Below are 25,222 nucleotides of genomic sequence, written 5' to 3' on the forward strand. Positions count from 1 at the left end.
TGAATAATTTTAATATTTCATGTACCAATAGTGATTATTGTTTTTAAGTCCTTCGTCTAGTCACAAAGACTGTATGTTATTATTACAGCCAAAACAAGAAGAAGTGTGTACTTTAAGAAGAGACATAATCTTTTTTTTTTTTTTCTCAGTGTTTGGAGTTCAGTCAAACAAACCTTTTCTTGGATGAATTGCTAACGCACCTTTTTAGCTCTGCTCACAATTTTTTCATGGAACTGAAGTCAGATCTTGCTTATTGCCACTCCAAAACTTTGACTTTGTTCTCTTTATCCCTGGTATGTTTAGTGAACGGTCCTGACTTATGCTGCATTGTTTTTGCCTAAGAAATAGGGGCTCAGATCTGGGCATTACATCGCAAATGAGTAGAGATTTTTTTTTTTTTAGTTGAAAGTCAGAAAACCAATATTATTTTCAATTTACAATTTACAATTAGCAATACAAACCAACAGCAACCTTTTCCTTTACATTCTATGATTTTTCAAACAGTAAAGTAGCATATTCTCTTCTCTACTGTACTATTTTATCCTTCGTCAGAAATACCTCATTTTCAAGGTGCAATAGGTTATCACACTATAACTTTACCAAAACTCAAACTCGCGCATTTAAAGAGAAGCTGCTGTCGCCGCAAAAAAAAAAGCATCCGGTGTGTAGTTTTACTCCGTGTAGCTTCAATCCTTGATCCCTTTAACTGGTCCAGCATGAGTATTTAGAGTAACACACCTCTATGCACAAAGTATTATTCTGATCCCCACCACAGGGAATTATGAAAACATAAAAACTGAATGAAGTTGACTTTTAAGGATTTCCTACTCAGAAGTAAAAGTGAGGAACTGCTTGATAAGGAAGAAAAAAAAAAAGAAAAGTTCGCAGGGCAAATGTAAATATAATCCTGCTGCATCAGAAGAAGACACATGTGAGCAGATGCACATGGTGCTACCAGGTGTGAAAGGGTGCTTTGTGTGAATTTATGAAGAAATTTGGGAGAAAGTCAGACTGTGGGAGTGTTGGGCTTGGCTTGCTCTATGGAAGCACATACTGTAGCCGAGGACGTACTCGTACATCGTATAATGGTCCGTTTGCAAGCGTTAGTGCACGTATCGGTGTGAAAGAGACATTGGCCTTATGGAGCGCACCTTTGTGTGTTAACTGTGTCTGTGTTCACGTGCGTGAGAGTCTTAATCCTCCCCGTCAAAATGATTTTCCAGCTCTCGCTCATCTCCTTCGTCTTTCCAAACAGAGGAAGAGGAGATTAGTCACACCTCCTCCTCACTTGCTTGGTCTATTCCTTTATCTTCTGTTCCACAAGTGTGTATCAGTGCGGGAGCGTGTGTATTCGGGCGCGCGCGCACGTATGTGTGAGTTTTGTGAGATGTGTTTGTGTGTGGGCTCAGCGGTTTTACATAAAGCTCTAAAGAAAAAGCAAGAGTCAAGCAGAGAGTCCTTGGCAGCAGAATGCAATTGCCGCTCAATGGAGCATTTTCTGCAGAGCTGACCCTGCCATATTGAGTTTTCTGTAGAGAAGTGCACACACACGCACACACACACACACACACACACACACGTGCACGCTCGCACGCACATTACTTCAGATGATGAATCTGCAGTACAACATTCAAAACCTTTAAGACAGAAACACGCAGACAAACACGCACGTATTACACACAGTCACAGAAAAGTGCTGCATGAATATGAGAGTTTAGTTCTTAAAAAGACAAGCATATGCTGCAGATCTCCTTAAAATACGCAACACATCCACACAAGGCTGTGGTTAAAAAGCATCGCATGCCCACGTTTGGCTTGATAATGATAATTACCACCTAATCACATACTCATGCGGAGCGCAATCATCATACAGCTGTTTACACACACTGTTTATGTGCCTCACTGTGTTTATAAGGAGCGTGCACGTGTGCATTGAGGTCAAAGGGAAATGGGTGTTGTTCTCTCCGAGGGGGAAGTGTGTGTGATGGCATCATGACCTCCTCATCAGCTGCTCTTTTAACCTTTTGACTTTTAGCCTAAACAAGGTTGATTTGTGTGTTTATGTAATCTCTTTTTTTGTGTGTGTGTGAAAAAAGTGGAGCAAATAGAGATACTAACGTAATTTTCTGTTGCAATTCTTTATAAACTTGTTTCTAATTCTTTCTTTTTTTCTCTCTCTGTCTCCCATTTATGTTTTCCTCCATTTCCCCCGGTGGTTTGATGTTTCCTTCTTTAAGGTAAGAATCAAGCGCACCCACTGTATCCAGTCCATGTATATAAATAGATGCAGACATTGACAGAGAGATGCTGTGTTATGAAGCGGTGAGAGATTGCCAATAGAAAGAGCAAAGGTGGGGAATGGATCAATTTTCAAGGCTGGTGAACGGCGCTGATTGAGAGACAACAGAAGGGGAAACAGATCGACAGATGGGCTGATCACTGGATCTCGGATTAATAGATTTCTCAGACCGAGTCGTGCAAATGAACACGGAGATAGATGGAACAATTACAAGGGTTTAGGGAGATAAACAATCATATCTGCAAATCTTTTTGAAGCTTCCTCTGTTCCCATGGCAGCACTAACACGCACCGGCTGCTTTGCAGAAGAGTTGCTTTAGCACAAACATGTTCTTTTTTTAACTTCCCGTCCGCAGTCCCCATCCAGAGCACTTATTTTATCTAATATAAATCAGAACCACCTCCAGGTAGAATCCTATTGGGGAAAATGATGTAAAATTAAGTCATTATGGTCTGTGTCAGATTTTTACACCTGGCTGTGAGAGTGATTATGTGCTTTACTATAGCATCCATTTCTGCAACACAGCATGACTTTATAGTGCTGTGGGCGATAAATGTGTTCACAGGGAGCAGTGTAAAAACAAGCGCATTTTCAATTTTGATTACTTGTGGATTTTAGCGACTCTTTTGATACGTGACTGACATTGATCACTTTGGCCAAACTACCATAAAAGTTCCTTCTAAACTTTTCTTTCCTTTAGCCGTTTAAAAGTGATGAAGAATGTGACAGTCTCTTGAGCCCCACATGGGAGCTGGTTTCGTAAAAGAAGAAACGGCATATCAAATGCTCTGCTTCCATTTTTTAAGAATCTCAAATAAACCAAGCAGGCAAATGCCCCATTTACACTCAACCAGTTTTCAGTGAAGCCACAATATTTTGTTGCGATCCAGACGCTCGTTTACAAGTCACCGCTGATTGTAGTCTGACGCTGAGTGAACCTGTAAGGCGAAGAAGAACATACTAAAATCACAGCTCCTTACCGTGTCTTGACATGGCAGCTAGACCAGATTCAAGGTGTCGTGCCGGTCTCATCTAAACCGTGGCACAGCTCTGTCTAAAGGAGGAACTTTTCCTTAATCAACATCTGAAAATTCAGAAGTTTTCAGACACCAGTCTCAGGTAAACAAAGAACAATCTGAACAATATGCTAAAGGATCCAAGGTACCAAGTGCTCCATCTGTGAAGAGACAGTCTTTCATTTAATATTTAATTGCATAAATATTAAATCAAATATTTATCCATTTATATTATTCTCTCTCTCTCGCTCTCTTCATCTGGAGAAATTAAATCCTCTTTAACTTGCCTTATTTTCCAATGCAGATTTTTCTGTCAGTTCCTTTCTCTTCCTCATCTGTCTTCGCATTTCCCCGACACATTTTCTTTCCCATCTTAGAGCCCTCCCTATTTCTGTTTCCTCTGTCCCTTCTGTCTTGTAGTTTTGTTGTCCATCAATCATTTCATCTTTGCCGGTTTTCACCTTCTCTGTAGTTTCATGTCGCCTAATTCTTCCCACCTGCTCCTTCTCCGACCTCTTACCATCTTGTGCTCAATTATCCTCCCGTACCGGCCCTCGCTGCCTTTCGATCATTCCTTTGCTTCTTTCTGCTCTCGTTGCTGTTTCTGCAGTATTGAGTTCCATCATTCTTATTGGTTAATTGATTGCAGCCGAGATAAAGAGCAACTCCAGTGTCACACCATCTCATTCGGCCTTACAAGGCCATCGTTTCTCTTTACTTTCTTTTCCTTTTGCTGAATTCTGAAGAAAAGTTGCTTTACTTCACATCTGCCTTCATAAAAATATACACGCACATCTTTGTGTGTGCAAGAATATTTGGACCTATACAGAGACACATATATAGTCCACATCTTTGACCCTTCTTCTTTATAGTTGTTCTTCAAACACATTGTCTTTAGGCAGTAGAATATATATACACTGTTCAAACACTGAGGATAACACACGCATAGAGCTGCACAAACACTTGGCTGATGGTAAGTTAAACAGCTTTGATAGCAGGGTTAAAAATGGTTGACCTTCTGTGTGCATGAGTATGTTTGTAGACGAGAACTAATGGCCTGAAGAGACTTTCTCTACACGCAACAACTCACAACCACTGACATGCAGGCGTGCTCTGGGAGTGAGAGAGAAAAAAAAAGACATTAGCCGTTTTTGAAATGTTCGCTTTTTACTCAGTTCCACACAATAACATTCTCACTAAAGCACTGAGCATTAGACAGCGGTGACAGATTGATTTTGCATTTCAAACGGTATTTGCAGTGAATTTTCAAGTAAATGAAAGTCATCTTGAACAAACCTGAACAACGAACAGGCCAGGAAGGAGTTCATTAGTCAGAAAAGCAACCAAGACGCACATAATATTGCTGCGCAAGTTGCGGAGAGCCACAACTCAGGCGGAAGAATCTGCTGAAAGGATAACTACGTTTCTGCACTTTTCACATTTGGGTTTTATGAGTGGCAAGAGCAAAAAGCTATAAGAAGTGTAGTTTGTAAGTAGGTGGTGTGTGAATAATGATGGCACTTCATAATAGATTTAAAGCTATTAACAAAATTTGACCTTTTCAATTAAATAGGTGGCCTGCTGTTGAGCTTTCAAGTGAAAAATAAAATAAAAAATCAAACTGAGAATCTAATAACACCGGGAACATGGTCTCTTTCAAAGAAAAAAAAAAAAAACACTTTTAGACAAAAACTGTTTCTCTCCAATGCTTTCAATGCCTGTTACTGTAAGCGGGGTCTGCTCCTACATTAGTAGAGATCAAAACTTTCACATAATGCTCCTGCAACAAATACGTACACAAACATGTACACATGTAGATCTGTGCAGAGGAGAGATGTAGCTATTTTGAAATTCAATGTGTACTCCTGCTGGTGCCCGATAAGGCAGCCCTGGGCAAGATAAAAACTAAATAAATAACAGTTTTTACTATATCACCGGCTTTGCATATGGACACTGTTGTGTGTGTTTGCATATCTGTCGCTGTGTGTGGATGAGAGCTAGCTGCCATCCATCAGTAAGCCTCCTATCAATCACTTCCAGTACAATCAGCTGAGTGGGCCTTACACTGCCGTGTAGACTTATTCATTTAATTCATTTTCATTTCATAAATTACACTTTTTGTGTTTAGTCAGCAGAGCAAACTTAGCCAAGCGTCTCTCGCTTTCTGTACAAATTAAAGCAAATGTGTGACAGACTCAGCTTGTTCCTTTTTTTTTCACCCAATTGAGCGGATTCACAAATTTGTAATCTTTATATGCGATTTGGACGCAGATAGCCTTGCTGCATCCCCGCTGAACCATATCTAATTTGATGTAGGGTGTAATAGGAATTATTTATCTAAAGGTTTCAGATAGTTAAGTGAAATGTAGCATATGATGGCTTCTGTTAAAACAAAAAGCAGCTTTTTCATTTATAATTTTATTAAGTGAAGAAATCTGGCCCTACGTTCAAATGTAATTGTCCTCCCACTCTGTACCTCCTGACTTCACTATAAATATCGACATTTTCAGGTTCAGTTTTAACCCTGAAGGAGGATGTTGGGGCATCAGTGCATGACTTTAAGCTGACGTGCCCTTGTGTTGCATATTAAGACAATGATCCAAAGCATAGAAGCAAGGCGAAAACTGACTAGCTGAGGAAAAAAAAAAAAAACAATTAAAGGGGTTTGGCATAGTCAAAGTCTCGACCTATGTCTCACTCAGAAGCTTTGGTGTGACCTTACTTCAGCTGCTTACCCTGGAAAACCCATCAGTGTGAATGATTTAAAACAATCCTGCAAAGGACAGTGGGACAAAATCAATTTGAAGAGATTGAAAAGAGTAATTGCCAGTTGTTGTAAACATTTGATGGAAATTGTTGCCACCATTTTTTTCCAAGGTTACCTTGGATTTTTTTTTCCACTTAATAAATACAGTCATTTAAAAACTACTTTATTGTATTTAATCATACTATCTTTGTCTAGAGTTAAAAAATAGTGACAACAGAATAAAATGTGTGAAGTCGGTGTTTCGCAGCACTATGATGCTTGTGGACATGTGAGCTGAAGTCGTTTATGTCCAGGCTTCTTCCTGTTGGGTCTGCTCAATCTGCACGGCTGCAGCTCGAGTCCTTCGGACAGGCTTATGGCCCGGGGCAGCAGCTGCACACTTGCAGACTGACCCTGTGTGTTGTGTCTGCGTGTGTTTTTGCGTGGGTGTGGGTGTGTGTCTGCGCATTGGAAATCTCCAGGGCTGGGATTGATTGAGTGTCTGGTGCCCCACTGTCAGCACACAGTTAGCCTCATTAGTAAAAGGTCTTTCTTTCCTCTCCTCTTCCTCTTCACATGTCTTCATTGCATCTTCTCTCTCCACAACCTAGCATGACCCTATTTTCCTCTCCACTCGTATCCATCCTCCATTGCTGTCCTTTTTATTTCCTCCCTTGCCTTCGTCCTCATCATCATTTCCTAAACAGCTGGAAAAGATGGGCTGCATTAGCTGTTTAATATAGACTACTGGTGATAATTGCAGTAATTGCCCAGACAGAATACAGACTGTTCACACTGAACTTGCTTCCTTTGATATGGATCAGATTTTAAACTGATTATAAGTAGGGAAATTTCTTTAATTCAATCCTTGATTCATATGTTCATTCATTCATTCAAGTGTGCTTGTTAAGATACGAATCCCTTGAATTGCACATATAATTCAAAGTGCACTTAATTGGAGAGAACAGCAGTAGCACAAATGATTACCCTGAAGTTTTGATTTAATTACAGCTAATTTTCCAGTGTAACAAATGCTTCTTGGTTTGATTTATACTGTATGTCCAGCAGAGTAGTGGCTTCGCATGAATGAAGTTCAACTGCGATTAAAATGATTTGTACATGCAAACATTTAATCAGACTGATGTACAATGTTTAGTGCATTTGTAAGCAGTAAAGTTATACTCTCAAGTTCATGGAAACCAGGGCTGCGTTACATTAGAAAACATTACAGTGCCATGCAAAAGTGTTAATATCCCCCTAATTTCTACTTGCATTCACTTTTGTTACACTATGTTCAAAAACGTGCATTTTAATGGGATTGAAGGAAAATTAAAAAAATGTTTGTATAAGAAATAGGAAAAACTGTAAGGGCCCTTGCTATCTGTATTCAGCCTATGAATACTTTTGCCATTTACTGGATGCTATGACGTTATTTTTTTAGTATTCTGAGGATGCCACTGTTGTAATTAATCTATAAACAGTGAAAGTCCATCAACTGGCCAGGTATATTAGTGGCACACAGAGCGTGAATTCATGGCACATGAAAGCAAACCCATTGTTGCATCCAGTCAGTCCTTTGCAATTTACATGTTTACAGATATTGCTACTCTGATTGTGATTCAATATTTTGTGCAGCTTTATTTCAGACTGAAAGAGTCCACCTTATTACGACACCCTTTGTTAGAGATATCATGAAGTGTGAAAGACAAAAATGCTATTTTGTGTAATTATCTTGTGTAGCTCGTCTTTTTGCTTCAGGACATTTTACAACTCTGACTCACTGGTTAATGGGAAATTTTCTAAGGATATCTAAAAATGAACAATGAACACACTGGGTTTTTTTTCCCTGTGGCAAGTTGTCTTCCATATGAGTGCTTCATGAAAATGGAAACCCAGCTATTGCAGTCCTACATGTCATAAAAGACATGCACACACACATGCACGCAGTCGTGTTTTTGGGACTTGTGGGGACTTTACATTGACTTCCATTCATTTATCTACAGCCTGACCCTTACCCCCACTCTTAATCCTAACCCTAACCATCACATATCCAACCCCTGACCCAAAAACAGCATTTCCCCTCATGGAGACCAGGATTTGTCCCCACAAGCCCACAATGTAGACAGAAATGGGTAAATAGGTCCCCACAAGGATATAAAAACCTGGTTCAGGCACACGCATGGTCACATATATTTTTGCACATTTGAATATGTGATGTTTTAGAGAGAAAAAATAAAAGGAAGAAGCTTGTTCATAGAATTTTAATACGACCGAGAGATCAAAAAGAACAAAATTCACTCATTTTCCCGTTAAATTTTGGTTTTGACAGATTTAAGGCCAACATGTATAAAGCTATAATTGTCTGACAGCTTCAATACGCGACTCTTATGCACCTCACTCTATTATGGCTGAAACTTTATCGGTCTCGCTGGGAGCCAATTTAAAGCAGACAATCACAGAACCATGAAGGACCTGTGTCAGTGTTTGTGAGCAGGCCAGGCAGCAGCAGCATCCTGTTACAGCTGACTGACTGTTGCAGGAGAACAAGACAATGGTACTGACCTGACATGATTAGATAAAAGCATGAACGGAATAAAGAAACGGCCTAGACAAGCTGCCCGTCCACCTCGACGTGAAAACACAAACAAATTCTCATCTGCAGCCAAGCTGAAGCTTGTTTTGGTCCGCAACTGTGGCAGAAAATCAAAAGATACACAGAAAATTTAGAAGGAAAGTGCTGATCCACAGTGCTGCTCACTCAGTAATCGATTGCCTAAATTAAAAGTAAAAGCCACAGAGATGAGTCGGAGCTTTGTGCACGGGAAACATTGTCGGGAAAACATGACGCTGTCGGGGGAAGAAAACATGACCTCTCAAGAGTTCAGTAAGTCAATTTATTTTCCTTCAAATATTTCATCTTCTCATATGTCGCCGGCATTGTTCGAGAATCCAACGAGCACGGAGGCAACAGATTACTCTACTTCAATTAGTACACCCATCTCCGCCAGCTTGTAATTGCTGTTTCTGGGCTTGTTCCATATTATGCTCATGCTATCGGGGTTGTATTTATTTTCCATAACATACTCTTTGCCAACAGAAGCAGCCTTTGGTGAATTTCATCCAAGTATAAGTTTCATACTTTTCTCCCAGTGCCATAAGTGCAGATTAATTACCAGAGAGCGTTTGTTTATGGAGCTCTGTGTAAAAGTCTTAAGTCAACCCTCGTTGTTATTTCTGCGTGCAATGAGGCAGACTTTTTTCCTTTTGAAGTTTTCTTGATTCATTGTTCTTTAGGCTTTCTGAAGGTTTTTAAATGCCTTTCCACTCATTTTCAAAGAAATGTCTTGTGTTACGTCTTACATCATGTAAATCTAACCTGATAAACTGATAAATTCTGTGAATAGATAAATTTCAGTCATTTGACAACAGTCAAATGACTGAAATCTTACTTTCAAGCAGCTAAGTTGCCAGTTGCTTACTTACTAGCAACTGGTAAGTGTTGTAAGTAACAAGTTATTTGTTTTACAGGAACAAATAAATACTTCTTCCCATTTATTTGATTCTATGAAAAATACCAAACACACCACAGCTTGACAGACAGAAGTTAAGATTGTTTTCACCAAAAGGTGATTCCCAAAGATTTGTTAGCTGACAGCTTTGACCTACAGCAGTTGATTGACTTGAGGATGATGATGCAAATCTCAATACCCACTTCAGGTCTATTGTTGTTATTTTTCTGTTATTTCTGAACTGTTGAGGCGCCTTTGAAATCTAGTTACACTTTTTTAATCTGATGTTCAAACAGGGTTTCTTTCAATGAGAATGAAATAAACAGCATTTATCTGAGGTGCATCCATGTGAGAAGATGATTCTTAAAGAACCTTACTTTGATTTTCCATTGAAATTCTCAGTGTTGAACTATTTGATCATTTATAACCCTTCTGAAACGTCTCCTCCCAGTCCTCGTCTATGATTATTACTTTCATTTCTAACTCCCATCTCACCTTTATGTCTTCTGTGTCTGCTGTGGCCTTGTAATATTTTGTAAAAATGGGATATGTATCTAGTAGTTATATTTCATTTTATTACAGAGAAAAGTTTCTCCATTTTAGAAGGTTGCACTTGTAAAGTTTTTTGTTTTTTTTTCCCCTTATGTACTCAGTATTGATTCTGTTCTCTGACCATGTGGTTTGGTTAACAAAAGGAATAATATTGAGGAATATCTTCATCTCGTCATAGCCATGTGACAATGTACCTAATTTGGGGAGCACAGTAGTACTTTTCTTAAGTTTTGGTATGGTTAATCCCTCAAGTTCTTTAGGACACATTAAACTTTAGGACACTTCAAACTAATTATTGCGTGTTTGTTTTTCCAAGTAAATTTTGAACATCATTTGTTTAGCCTGGTTTAGACATTGATATTCCACAGGTAGGGTTTGAAAACGGAAGAGCGATCTCAGAAGGATGTTCACTCTAATGGTTTCAATCCTTTCTACAAATGAGGGCAGCAGAATAGTTTTCTTTTTATTGATTCATATTTGTTGTGTTTTATGTACTTTATGCCTCTGATTTTGTTTATTGTAAAAGCAGTATTATCTGAAAATAAGATGCAAAGTGGAACATTTGGGATGATCTTATTACAGCACTGACTTGGCTAATAATTGACAACAATGGTGATTTTAATGCACTGTTAGTTTTGAAGTAATGAGAATTTATTCAAATGACCAACACTTTATAATTTGAGTCAGTGGACCAAATTAGTCCCAGGGGAAGGAGAGTGTGAATGTCCTTACCCCTCACCTTCAGCAGATTAAAAGTGAAAACTAGAATTGAGAACAAAAACAAATGTTTACAAATTGTACACTTTGGGACTTAAATGTGACTTGAGGGTTAAATATGTACCTTTTTACAGTCTAATGTAATGATTAGGACAAGGATTGGATTAAAGATAATTGAAAAGCTACAGATGTCTAAAGAAAAACTAAAAGACCTTCATAAAGCCTGGAAAACATTTAATTTAAAGAATTTCAAAGATTACAAAAAGATGCAACTTCTTGGAAGCAGCATTAAATACTAGTTAATTGGTTGAAATATTCACTCTTAACTGTATATTGACTGTTCAACAAAAAAAATTGTTTTATGTCTTAAATATGACTGAAACTAATAGAAAATAGTCATGCCTGTAATAGTGTAGCAAGACATTTGTGTTTTGTACAAAATGCACATATTTTGTACATGCAAAATGTACAAAATAAGGTAGAGAACTTATGTGAAAAGTTCTGCTGTATCGTTTCATTTTCCTGGTGTAAACTGAACCCTAAATAAATACACAAAAAATAATAATTTTAGCAATAAAAATTTGGGTGGCACAAGTGAATTTACAAAACAAAAGACGTGAGGCGTAAATTTTGTGATTGACAGGGGTGCATCATTTTCCTTCTCTTCTTTTTACCTCTCTTACCAGGAGCAGGGCAGTTGTTCAGGATGGCATTAGAAATGGGGAAGCACGAGCATCAAATGAAAAACAGAACAGATTTACCCGTCAGATGCCCGTTGAGCAAGTTTTCTTTTGCTTTATGCACGTGTTGTTAATGGGGTCTTGGCTCCCTGTGGCCCCCTGCTTGCTGCTGTGTGCTCAGTGTGTTATTGCTGTCAATCACACGGTGCCCCTGTGGGGCGAAGGGTAAGTTACTCTTCTTTTCCTTTAGCTGGAAAAGCTTGGCACTCTCTTTAGCTTTGCTCAACGGGGGAAGAAGTAAGTAAGAAAGTTTCATCTTTGCAAATTGTAACTGTTTCTGTTATGGTAGCTCAGTGATGGGAGAATATTGAGGAGATTGCCCTGGGCACAGACCATCCAAAAAATAACTTTTTTTGTTGTTGTTGTGTTTGTTGCAAAGTAAATAGCTAAAACAATTTTTTTTAATCATAAAATGTCTTCAAAACTGTTCATCTTCAAACAATAAAGCTTCAGTCACATTAATTTCATAACAGCTATTGGGTGACACACAATGTGATTTCGCAAAGCATATTATTTCCCCGACACATTTTTTTGTGTAAGACAAAAATGATGTATTTAGGCTTAAGGCTTTGTTATACAGCAATGCCATTAAATGGGGAAGGGCTCTTGTATCAAATCTTGACGGTGAGTAATCCTGTTTTAAACAAAACTCGAGGCCATTTCCTGACAGAGGACTTAACGTAGTTAATTTCTTATAGGCTCTGTCAGTGTGTGTCCCCAGGAATCCTTCCTGTCTTTGATGTCATTTTGGCAAAAGATATTTTACACAAAGAATATTTTCGACATGAATGAGACAGAAACAATCGAATAGACCTATCGGACGTGAAAGAATAACACCGCAGAAATGAGATGATTCATTTCCCTCCTGTCATCGCTGATACTGTCAATGAGGACAGACTCAGCATCACATTAATAAGTCACTGTGCTCAGAGCTGATTAGATGTACATTGTCCAAATTAAATTGCTGTTCAAAGGTTTAAAGCATAAATCCAACTTTTGGGAAGATACACCTCTGCAGATATTGTAAAAAGTAAAAAAAAAAAAAATGACATTTACAAGCTGAATATAATAGCAATGATGTGTGACTTCACATTCATATCAACGAATTTTGAAGATTTCTTTTAGCATTTTTTTGGTCTGCTTTCAAGGTAAACTTGCTTGAACAGCCAGACCAAGACATGTGGACAGTTTGTTAGAATGTCCTTCTTCAAAGTGGTTGATTTTAAAATCATTTAACATCTTTAAACTACTAGTAAATCTCTTCAAAAGAGGCCAAAGGTCATGGCTCAACTTCACAAACACTTCTTAGCAAAACCCAACAGAGTTTCACACTCATAAGTCGTAATTTTCTTCTCACTACTTCCGAATTTATTTTATTTGTATTTATTTGAGGAACAAATTATGAAGGCGCTCTTTACAGTGATATCAGCAGAGAGCTTTGTGCAGAAGTTTTAAGGTGGGCCTTTTTTTTTTTTAAAGGGGAAGAGCCTTATGAGAGGAAAGGAGGTCATGGGAACAGAGAGAAGTGTGTAAAGGGACATCCAGTGACCCAGGAGTAGAAAAGATGGAGAGGGAGGGAGGAAAAAGGGGAGGTGAGAAATGTCAAGGAGACTTCGAGGTAGCTCAGGGAGACAGAAGTATTGTGCTGTTCTGTGAAACCGTGTTTGTGCATGCTTTCAGACACACACACGCACACACACACACACCTACACACACACTCACACACACACACACACATGCAGATAAATAGGGAAGCTCCCAGAGTGGAGCCCATCCTGGAATTTCAAACAGGAAATTTATTCTACTGCTAAACAATGGCGCAACACACACACACACACACACACACACACACACCCACCCAGTGACATATGTACAGTATACTCACAAGCTCAGAAACTACTGGAGTTCAAAATAGCACAACACGCTGGAAGTTTAAGTTAAATTACAGTGTGTGTTTGTGTGTGTGTGTTTTGAACAGTAAGTGCGCGTTGTGCTCCTGTGTTTGGTTTTCACTAATTAAAGCTGGATTTGTGAGCTTGCACCTGCACCTGTGCCTGTATAAATTGGGCCAACTAATCACACCTTGTTTATAATTCAGTTTAATACATTTTCATTTTTAATTTGCTGCATTCATGCCCCAGGTGTACACTTTGAAGTTCACGTAGCTCATGCAGCTCCTCACTCGCCAATGTGCTGAACAGACGGAGGGAGTCGGGTGAAAGGCTCTATATTTAAAAAGCAGTGTTTGAACATGTGAACACAGGGAAATATCTCTCTGTTTTCTCAGAGTTTGTGTGTGTGTGTGTGTGTGTGTGTGTGTGTGTGTGGGAGAGCTAGTTCCTGACTTTATGTTTCTTGCCTAAAGAGGAAGTATTCAGTTCAGTCCATAGTTTCCATAGTTTTGTCAGCTCACCTTGAAAGTTGATATGGAGAGAGAGTATGTTTGCGTCACAGATCTTTTGGCAACCTCTGCTAGGAGATGTGAAGTCGAGCTCTTTGGCTTGAAATTATAGGTCTGCTCATGGAAAGAGGACAATAATTGGTAGAGAGTTGAATTCAGTGGAAGTGTAATAATGTTGATCTGTCTCCAGATTTCTCTACGGTACAAAAGAACAGTAATTATGCAGCTGGCAGGTCAGTGTTAACATGCTAATGCACTATTAGGGGCAGTAGCAGCCTTTTGGTTGTATTAAGTAGCCCTGAGAGGCTGTGTTACATGAAAAACAGACTACAAATCATCCTAAACAGAGGGGTTAATAATATGTACCTCTAGTTCTGTGTTGTCACATTTAAGCTTATCGCATCCATTCTGCCTCAAACAAGAATAATTCACTTGTTGCCCACTAACTCCCCTGTGTGTCTCCTAGATGTTTTGAAGTCCTCTGTGCTATACAAAAAAACGTGACATAAAACAGATTTAGTCTGTCTCTCAAGTGCTCACATTTTTTTGAGCCTTGCAACAGTTTGCAAACAAAGCAGATTCATGCAACAGGTGGCTATAAATCTTGCTAATGCAGAACAACAGAGGATCCAAATTCAGCTTAGAGCGTTTTAAGTGAACATTTCTTTATAGTGTCTACCTAACTAATAAGAGCATCAGAGTTTGGAAAGAAAATAATAATAATTAGAAACAATGTTGACTCAATTTAAATAGAATTGATGGTCATTGTTTTTCTTCCTGAACAAACTGAACAAACAGTGGCAAATTTACTTGCATAAAGTTACATTTCACAGCCATTCTCGCAGCGTAGCACTGAGGAGTATTTTATGTGATGAGCTCAGATGAAACACTCCCAGTTGCACCAGGTGTTTGCTCATTGCTGCTGCCACTAGTCTGGTGGGGCTGGGTGGGGAAAGTGCGGGAGAGGGATGCTCTGTGAGGCGGAAGCTCGGCCGGAGACCGCAGATCCAAGGAGGCGCTTCGGGGGAATAGGCGACTCAATGGGAGATTCAAGGATTCCTCAAACATGTAGGAAAGAATCAAAGCAACGCTCCTGGTATCTTTTTAATCAGGGAATGACATTATGACACGTTATAGAACTAAAAAAAAAAGTCAATTTTACATAATACCGCCTTTTAATGTCATAATGCTGTAGTTGGAGACATGTGTCTGTACATAGTTGCAACAAAAAACTCAAATAACCAAACCATTTGGTCTGTAACTCGCTTGTACATCAACCAGTTTCATTAATCACAAACACCTGGCCTTTGTTTCATCCACTGGATCATAAAAACATCAAGTGCTTTGGTCAAAATCACAGCTCAATTTCAACATTAAGGTATACATCACTAGGTTAGAGTTTAACTTTTCAACAAAGTTAGTTTTAATGCTTTTTGCTGCATTTTGAGCAACGGTGCAACAGTTTTCTGTGCAGCAACTATTGTATTTCTGGGAAAAGTTTTGCAGCCCTGCACTGACAGACAGCCCTCATAGAAAAGACCCAGGAGGAGGAAAAAAAGGATTGAGTCTAGAGAATGGTAGAAGCATGTGGGTGTCTGTTCCCAAACAGAGGAGTCAGATTAAAATAGAACAAGAGCCGTATGACGACAGTGTGACTGTCAAACACCTGCAGCGGAGAGACGGGAAGGAACTGAGACAGAGGGGGACTCATAATGGGATGTAAGGGATAAATGGAGGAGCAGGCAGGTGACAAAGACAGCGGACGCATAGGTGGAGGTGGAAATTGTGAATAGTCAGAATATGCATACGATTACAGGCTGCGGAGTGACAGAGTATCTGAAGCAGATGTAGATGAGAGAGAAGAAAAAAATGAAAAAGAAGGTGAGGATAAAGGATGGCGGTCATTAATGCGGGTTCCCTGTCAGACTTTGTGTGAGTGGCAAAAGAACTAATGGTTTTTGCTCATCCTCTCCCATCAACGGCCCCTTTTTTCTCCTCACTGTTGCTGCATAGAGAGAAAGTAGATGAGCTGAGGTGTCATTATCTCCAACAAAAGGTGCCACTGTGTCCCACACACCACATGTGCTGCATGTGCATTTTTTTTTTCTTTTCAGTCGACCATGATATTTAAATGTCCCTGATTGGCAGTTGTTGACATTTGGGAAGAGCCCATCCCTCAATTAGAGCCGATGACAATCAGAGCCCTTCAACTTATTCAGGGTTGTTAGCATTTCAGCTGCACGGTCTGCGTCAGAACACAAAGCCAAGGCTGAGATATCTTTTCAGTGTGGACTGCTTTATGAAAATACGGGAGGCTAAAGAAGCTACTTTTGGGGGCCGGGGGGGGGACATTAAGGTGTTAAAAATCCTCAAAAAGTGAATTTCACAAGGAGATATTGTCACCAGCTTGGCCAGAGCTGTCACCGTGATCATCAGTGTAACTGTGGGAATGACACCCGATGTGGAACATTAGCAGTGCTTCAGTAACCACAGACAACTAAACCTCAAGGGGCGATGACAGAGAGAGCCTCACGCGGCAAGGAAAGGATGCTGATGCTGCTCAGTCGCCCGAAACAAAAGGAGACATGAGACACAGAGCAGAGGGAACTCATTCATTTTCTCATCCAGAAACAGCTGCACATCCAACAGGCTGACAGCGCTCCTATTAATTTCACTTCGAGCAAAGCGATTAGCATTTTAAACCGGCCTAAATCTGAGAAGTTAAAACAGCAATTCAGCAATGCATATCGTTTTGGGCTCTTTTAAAGATTAATTTGGCACTAGTGGCTCTTATTGAGAGTTAGCAGATGGGGAGAGGGCATAGGGAGAAGGGGGGAAGACATGCAGCAAAAGTTTCAAGGTTGGGAATCGAAGCCAGGACAGCTGTGTCTGATTGAACTTCAGACAGTGTGGAAAAAAGCTGATGTTAGTTTAGTAATTAGCCTTTTTATCTGTCGTGTGGTTATGCCACCGACAGATATTGTAACTCGTTTTCTGGTAGGGTTGTGAACAGTTTCAAATGGAAAATTGCTTTTCTAACATATAGTTGACTGACAGCAACAAGTGGTAGAAGGGGAGCGATAAGCTATGCTATGGAAGAAAAAGGAACTTAAACATTGTCTCTAGCATTTTGGTAAAAAAGAATTAGAAATATAAGGATGGTGTAACATAAAATGCATGTTTTAAAATCGATAATCATGGCATATAGTAAAGCTGGGGAAAAAACCCAAAGCATGTTCAAAAATTTCAAGGTTGAGAAGGTTTTCAGGACGGTGAGAAAGCTGCATTCCCAGTGACTTAGATGCAGATGACTAAATATTATCATGAAAACTAGCACAAATAGTTGACGAGTTTCCTCACCTTTGGAAAAAAGCTTTGAATCTTTTCTTTTTTACAGCTGATTTGATTTATACAATTTTAAATAAATAACCCGTCCAGAACGTCTTTATTGTTGGCATCACAAGGCTAAGAACTATATTTTGTCTTTAATGACACACAGTCCGTGCTGTTGTGTCAACTTACAAACCCGCAGCGTGTTTTTTCTTTTTTTTCACACTTTTGTTCTTCTTCATTTCTCTTTCTTCTTTAATTAAAATGAAACACTTATGAGATGTGATGAGACCGGCTGTCTGATGTCGTCTCAGGAGAAGCTAAAGCCGCCTCAGACTGACTGAGGGGAGAATTGGCAGACATTTATAACGGGCAGAATATCACTGTCAAGTTTTTAAAGCATCTGGGTGTGCTCCGTGTAAGTCATGTTGGACACGTCTCTTAGATGAGCTCATATAAAATTTTGCCACGGGGTTTAATTATGACTTGACATCCTCCCAGAGCGGGATAAGAATGTGTTTCACTGTAAATCTGTGCTACATCGCGGCACACGGGGAACAGATCGGGCTCCCCAGCCTTCTCTGTAATACCGCTGCTGCCGTCTCCTCTGAGCAGTGTGTGAATTTCATCAGTGAGCAGTTTTCCGTCTTCATGGAATTGACTTACCTTGTTTCGTCTGTCGAGTGCTTGCCTGTCTTCTTGTTCTTTCAGGTCTGAACTCCTGTTCTTTACTCTTTCTGCCAATCATTCGCTTCCCATGAGCCGCTCATAGGAAATATTTATAAATTATGGTCTGCTGGCTTGTCTCAGTTTAATAAATTCAGGCAATGTTTAATATACACTTGTCATCAGCATGCCAATCGTCTTTATAGGAATAGGTCAACACTTTCGCTGTTGCTCTTTGCTTCTTTCTTTGCTTGTTTTGGCATTTTAAAGAAAAAGAAATCAAACATATCTTTATAGAGTTTATTCTTAGGCTCCTGTGCTTTTTGTGCACAGTGGAGGAACCTATCCATGTCTAAGGAACCTCCCACCCTCCTCCTCATACACACAAACACAGACATTTGAACCTATTGGACGGATCTCCCAGCAGGGAAATAAGTATTTCGGCTCTTATTCAAATGTAAAATGTGTTTGTCAACATGTCAAAGAGAAGCTCGAACATTGGATTTAGCGATGTGAAGGAAAAAATGACGTTGAGGAGCAGAAAAATGTTCACAAACTGACTCAAACATTTATTGTTATTTTAATTTGCAACAGTGTGACTTAAAAAAAAAAACTACTCTAGGTTTTAGAACCTCAACATAAACAGCTGCAAGTGAACTGTGAAAAATAAACTCTTTGTATTTTGTCTGCAAGATTCATTCTGACATTGAGACATGCAGAAAGAACGCATTGTTCCAGCCTGAAATGATTGTGGAGAATGCCCTGCATCTTTACAGAAAGACTCTTTCTGTGAGAGGCAAGCAGTTCTTGTTCCTCAACAGAAAGGCTGCAATGGATGATGGAGGTGCAGAAACCTTCCCTATTTAAAAAAAAAAAAATCCCACAGGTTGTGATGAAATGTCAAACTAATATAACACCTATATCACAGCCACAGTGTGACAGAATGTCTGGCAAATCAGCAAGAGAAAACCGGTGCCATGCATGGTGTTCATTCAGTTCTAGATGTACCTAAGATTTCTAGATGAGTTGCCTTTGATTAGTAGTTAGTGAAACATTAATCAACATATTTGAAGTTTGGCAAAATGTAATGTTTATAGCTTGTTTCAGATGTCTCTATGATGATTTTATGATGGAACGCACTCTGACCTGCCTTACTGCTGAAATGTGATATACAAATTAAAGCTTGACTTGACAAATGGTACATCTACAGAATTTACACAGGGCTTATTTTAGTCACACTGACCACTCGAAGCACTTTACTCTATACACAAATTCAACCAACACGCACTAACAGCTAAACATGACTCTGATTCACAGATTAGTTGGCAACCTAATAGCTTGTAATTTCTAAGTTTCAAACTGATTTTTGCAGCTCTGTGTTTCAGGATCGATGGCGAGCTTTTTATTCATTCTGTTGCTGAACAGTCTATATGTAGTAACAAATGTGCCTTCGTAGATATTATCAGAGCATTTTTACACATCCGAACATTGTGCTGCATCTTTCTATTGTGTCAGAACTAGATTTGTTTTTGGCTTCAAAATGTTTTGTCCGTGTTCCTAGACCTGACCGCGAAGATGTTATTTAAGACTTTAAAAGCAGAAACTAAAAAGCCTTAGTGACTCGTGGTTGAACAGATAACCGTGCATGCGTGCTTATCAGAAGCTCCTCTCCATGGCCTGGCTGTATTCTACAGTGCATGTGTCTCCAGTATGTTAGTGATGCTACTGGAGACCCAGCTCTGTTGGAATAACAACCAGGACCCAATGCAACAACACAACCCCTCCTCCAGCCAGTCTGTGCAGGTAAGTGGATGTATGACTCTTTCCGTGTTTTTTTAAAGAATATACAAACTCATTCAGTCTCTGCAGCTCGACTGACAACTGAGGGAAAATCACTCTGCATCAATAATTCACGAGATGTAAAGAGTTCAATAGTTTGCTTCCTATCGAATTAAGCATCAGCTGATAAACATGCAGAAGATGAAGTAAGCATGCAAATGATTTGCTGTAAAGTACAGAGGGGCTCGTCACAACAAATAAATAGATTTTAAATAAATCTCTATAGACACGGGACGTTGGACGCCTTTAATCATCTGCAAGTGGAATGCCATTACCCAATATCCCCTTGGTGCTTCATCAAGGTCGAGCCCATTGAAATGCAGATTGGTTTGCGGTGTTGGATGGCTCTGTGAACAATGCAGCAGATAAGAAATGTTGGAGTTACCCTAAAGGCTCCAATTAACTCCTTAAGCTAATCCTCCCTGACAGCTCGTTACCTCCAATAGGTTAATATCTAATGTGACCAATTTAGAATATTAGTGTTTAGTTAACTATCGGATCTAATCTGACTCTCAAAGGCCCTTTACACCTCTAGTACATCCATGACTGTAATCCAGCTCTTAATGTCCCCCATATGGTGTCAGTGTCATTGAAATCCTTGATCCAGAATGATTTTGGATTTATTCTGCCATAAATAAATGAATTATACTCATTATCAGTTTGACTTTGACTCAGTCATTCTCGGGCTTATCAGTCATCCTAACTATGGCTACATTCGAGGGGGGAAAAAATAAATCTCTCTCCAGCATATAATACTGTAAGTTTGGGGATATATTTTCTGGGATAATTTATGTTCAGTTAGATAAGATTTAGTTCTGTGTGAAATTAACATCAAAGGTGTTGGACGTCCATTAAAAAGCAATTACTTTTCTTGTAGGTCTCGCTTGGTTTAATAGCTGAACTGGGAGAAGGGTCAGTGGTTAGAAGATAATTATGAAATATAATACACTGAATATACAAAGGTGACAAAGTAGAGACATGTTGAATACTTCAAGTTGAATAGAGCAACTTTAATGGAGGGATCTACAAAAAGTGGTTCATTTGCATAATAATTTTAGTTTTGAAGCGTTTCCTTTAAGCAAGGTTGAGAACATCAGTCTCAGAAGGGCACTTTGTACCAAACCCATCCATAGAAATATTTTTCTCACGTTCTGTAACACATTCATAGCATACAGCTCATCAAGGCGTGGAGCATTCAGGCCACAGACGAAAACAAAAGGAAGCATTGCCAGTAGGGGGCAGCGTATGGGGTGGCACTGTGAGTTTCAAATGAAGTGGCTTGTAAGCAGTTTCACCATCAAAACCCACATAGTTTACACTATGGCCTCGCTCTTTTGGAGTAAAAATAAAATAAATGACAGAGGGAAAAAACTGCACACTTAATAATATGTTTTACATATTTATTAAAACTGTCATCATGTTGTGACAGTATGAGACAGATAATCAGTGAAAAGATTGAGCTCCCTCACCTCTCCTGACCAAAAAATAACCAGTCAGAGCCGAGAGGAGATCTTAGCGCTGTGAATCAGATGCATTTAGTTTCTGCTAAATGTGCTAATGTTGGTGAAACAACTCTGCCGTTACAGGAAAGCCGTTTATCTGCCGTCATGCTAACTGGATTCTCAACAGGCTGTGCTAGCCGTAGCGTAGCAAAGAGCAAAGGAGGCGGGTGAGGGAGGATTGTGATTGGCAGGGTTAAGTCCCGCCTCCTGCCTCTGATTGGCTGTTTCTAGTTAGAACTGGGAGAACACAGAGGAGCTCATGTTATTCACAGATTATCTATTTTACACCATACCGTCACGACAGAGTGCAGTTTCAACAAATATTTAAAATAATATTTGTTTTTAAATAAAAATTGCATACTGCAGGTTTAACCACCGGGCTTTAGTAATTCCCAAATTACCAAAAAAAACCCTAAAGTGAATGTTTGACAGTCATTATTCTGTTCCAACTGATTCCACATGCGACCCATTTATTTATTTAAGATGCAAGACAGTCCCAGTTCACTTTATTGTGCTTTCCTTGGTTGTTTGAGAGTTCACTGTGTGCCTGTGTCCAAAGTCTTTAAAACCTCCGGAGTTCCCTTTCTATAATAGGGAAGCTGATATAAATACAATTATATTGTACAATCTAAAAATGAGACACAGCTGCAAGCTTGGGATTTTTTCCAGGCGGTGGTAAAATAACTCAATTTACTCATATTTGAAGTATAGTGTACATCTAATACAAGGAAAATTAGATTTTCTCTAATACCATGTTTGCAAAATTTGTTTTATTTTCTCTTCATTGGAAAAAAATATAGGAAAAGCTGTTGGGAATCAGGCATTTACTATTACCTGCTAATTTAAAAAAGGCTGCATTTGTCTCACTACACCAGTCCAGTCTATTTTCTTTGTTTATTAAATATATTTCTATGAGTATTTTTCTTGCGTTTCAAATTATACATATGCAATAATGCACTGGCTGGTCCCTTGGGGCTTAATCCCTTGAACACTTCTGCTGTTTCTGTACTCGTTTACTGAGTCCCTCAGGGAACAGATACAGACACCAAGAACTATTCACCGTTTATGCAGTGACAGCTACAGATGGTTAAAATCATTTTGTTATCAGCTGGAAAAACCACAGCTCATAAAATGTGTGCAATCTTCGATCTATCTCCAAACCAAACGAATCCTATAGAATTTACACACCAAAAAAAAAAAAGCATCAGCTCTTAAATCCAGGACAGTAAACTGGAATAAACTCAGAAAGAATGTGCAAAAATTATCTGGCCTAGTTCTGCGCAGTAAGAAATTATCTTGCCATTACACAGAGCTGATTTGGCTTTATCCTGCTGGCTACGGCCTTGTCCGCGTAGACTTAATTAAACTTTTCCGTGAGAAGTCCTCCCGGAGTTTTTGCTGCAAATGTCTGGCTGCCTCTCCATTAACTCAGATTTATGGCTGCTGTAGTTCAGGGAAGCGATGGAGTGAAGAGGGGAGAATATTGTTGCCCCCTGTTTTCCTTCCTTACTGACATTTATTAGCAGGTTGGCCCGGCGCACCAGCCGAGGCCTCTGTAATCTAATTTCTATACAAGTTTAGCTGTAGGCTCTCTCAGCTGTCCCACAGCTTCAGTGAGATGCTTGTAGCTAAAGTGGATCCCTGAAGAGCAAAGTCAGTGTAACTGTTGCAGAGGAGGCATGAAGGCTTTCGACACTGCATATCTATTAGGCCACCTTTGAGAAAACTTGCAAGAAAGAAGGGATGTAGCAGAAAAGAATGTGCTTCTCTCTGTTTAGTGATTTCTAACTGGAATGTTTTTTCCTTTTCTTTCAAAGCTTCTTTGGATCAGAGTGGTGCTTAAAATGTCAGATTTCAGTATTTAATGCGAGGTGAACCAGCTAAGGCTGGAGTATTTGAAACAGGGAAATGTGCGCATCCAGAATCAAAGCGATAAGGCTGAGAACAATCTGCGTTTGGCCATGTCGATCACAGGTACCCTTCAAAATGTCAGGGAGCTGCAAGTGATTTGGCAAGCTGCCGATAAAGACGGCTGCAAAAAGGTTCGCGCTGATGAAAGCAGCCGGAACAGCAGAGGGGAACCTGCGGATCGACGCAGCAACGAAGAGTTCAGGGATGAGTTTTTACATTTGTAAAATTAGAGAGATGTGAAGGGAAGATGAGAAGACGTGTAAAAGAAAAGGACAAGTCACAGTGTGACTCAGCGTGGCATTTGCTGAAATCTAACATTCAGATTGTTTTATAAGCAGAGGCTAGAGGACAGTGCAATCTGCCAAAGCAGTGCAATAAATGAATGGCGACACAAAATGTGTCTGTGGTGTCAACATTGTCATTTATTCGTGAAATAAAGCAAAGCTAAACTTGCGTTTTGATATTTGGAATGTCTGTTCTGTCTTAAACTATTATCGATAGATGTCTCCATTAAGAGTGACAGTTTAATTTATTTGTTTTTCACAAATAAATATAAGAAAAGAGTTGCTTATAGCTGGACCTAAACCTTGTTTGTACTCAGACTCTTTTCTCTGACAATCCTAAATTGTCAGAGAAATTTAGGATTTCTATTAACTATGTGACTTTAGTCACATAGTTAATAGAGTCCATTCATGCTTAAATTAAACTCAGTATAAATCGAGCTATTCTGTGAAAGCCTCAGAGGTTTGTTGGAGGAAATCAGGGAACAAACAGCATCACGAGGAACCAGGAACACAGCAGATAGACAAGGAATAAAGTTGGGGGAATGATTAAAGGTTGGGTTATGAAACAATTTTTGAAGTTTTGAACATGTAATTTATTTATGTCAAACAGACAAAAGAAAAAAAAAGAAAAAAATAAACAAATTATCATACCCATTGACATTCAATTTTAGATTATTTGTTCGAAAAGGAACAGTTAGAAGATGCAAGATCTTATGATTTCCTCATAACCTACAAACATTTAAATCTCCCCAAACCAGATAAAATCTTAAATGACAGTAATGACAGTGAAACTGAAAATGTCAAGAGTATGGCAAACATGCTACCAAAACATGGACTTTTACCAGAACTGACAGGAGGAGAAGAAGAACATAAATAAGAGAATCATCCAGTAGGTCCATGGTAACTCTGGAGGAGTCACAGAGATGTTTGTTTACAGTATAATTATTTTACAAATCCACAAATCAGGATTTTACAGAAAAGTGGCAGGGAAAAAAAAGAGACGCATCTCATTTGGAGTTTGCCGTAAACTATGTTGGGGGTTGTGCAAACAAGTGGAAGAAGATGTTTTGGTTAGATTAACTTTTTAGCCCACATAAAAACTGTTGTACACAATAAAAAACCCTCACAGCACCTTACTCTAAGCACACCCGCTTCACAGCAGTGGCAGCATCGTGCTTTTCAAAACTGAGCTAAATATAGTGCAAGTCTGGAAGAAAACCTGAAACCTGATTCAGGTTCCAGCATGACCTTGTGTTCTAGAATAAGAAAATTGATGATCACATATACTCTCCGTCCAATCGGGTAGAGCCTTGCTGTTTTTGCCTTGTTGTTTTTGGACACAGTATTAAGTCAGAGGGTCTGAGTACAAATTCACACCACACAGTTTTACTAAAAGAAAAAAACAAACATTTAAAAACGCATTCATTGATTTCCTTTCATTTAACAACTGTGCACTGCTTTGTGTTTGTCTATCACATAAAATAAATTGAGGCTTGTAGCTATAACATGACAAAATATTTAAAAAGACACTAAATTCAGTGTTATCTATTTTTGCCTTAAAATTTTCGCAAAAGGTTAAATGGGAATAGAGACAAAGAAATAAACGGTCATGTTTGGTGCTTGATTGTTTGTGTGTGTGTGTGTGTGTGCGTGTGCGGGTGCGTGTGTGTGTGTGTGTGTGTGTGTGTGTGTGTGTGTGTGTGTGTGTGT

General features: G+C 39.2%; 1 protein-coding gene across 3 annotated transcripts in view; it reads left to right on the forward strand.

The window, feature by feature from the left end:
• Positions 1 to 25,222, forward strand: part of pde2a (phosphodiesterase 2A) — a 177,104-nt gene that overhangs the window by 115,822 nt on the left and 36,060 nt on the right. Inside the window, exon 1 of one of the 3 annotated variants that reach the window (XM_016677405.1) lies at positions 19,706 to 19,779. The exons of the other annotated variants lie outside the window; for them this stretch is intronic. Within the exon in view, the coding sequence (XP_016532891.1) occupies positions 19,741 to 19,779 (39 nt within the window). The 5' untranslated portion in view covers positions 19,706 to 19,740. Of the gene's footprint in view, positions 1 to 19,705; positions 19,780 to 25,222 lie in introns of those variants that run through there. 3 annotated transcript variants of the gene reach the window in all.

The sequence above is a fragment of the Poecilia formosa genome, unplaced genomic scaffold (genome assembly GCF_000485575.1).
Source record: "Poecilia formosa unplaced genomic scaffold, Poecilia_formosa-5.1.2 Scaffold155, whole genome shotgun sequence".
Lineage (NCBI taxonomy): Eukaryota > Metazoa > Chordata > Actinopteri > Cyprinodontiformes > Poeciliidae > Poecilia > Poecilia formosa.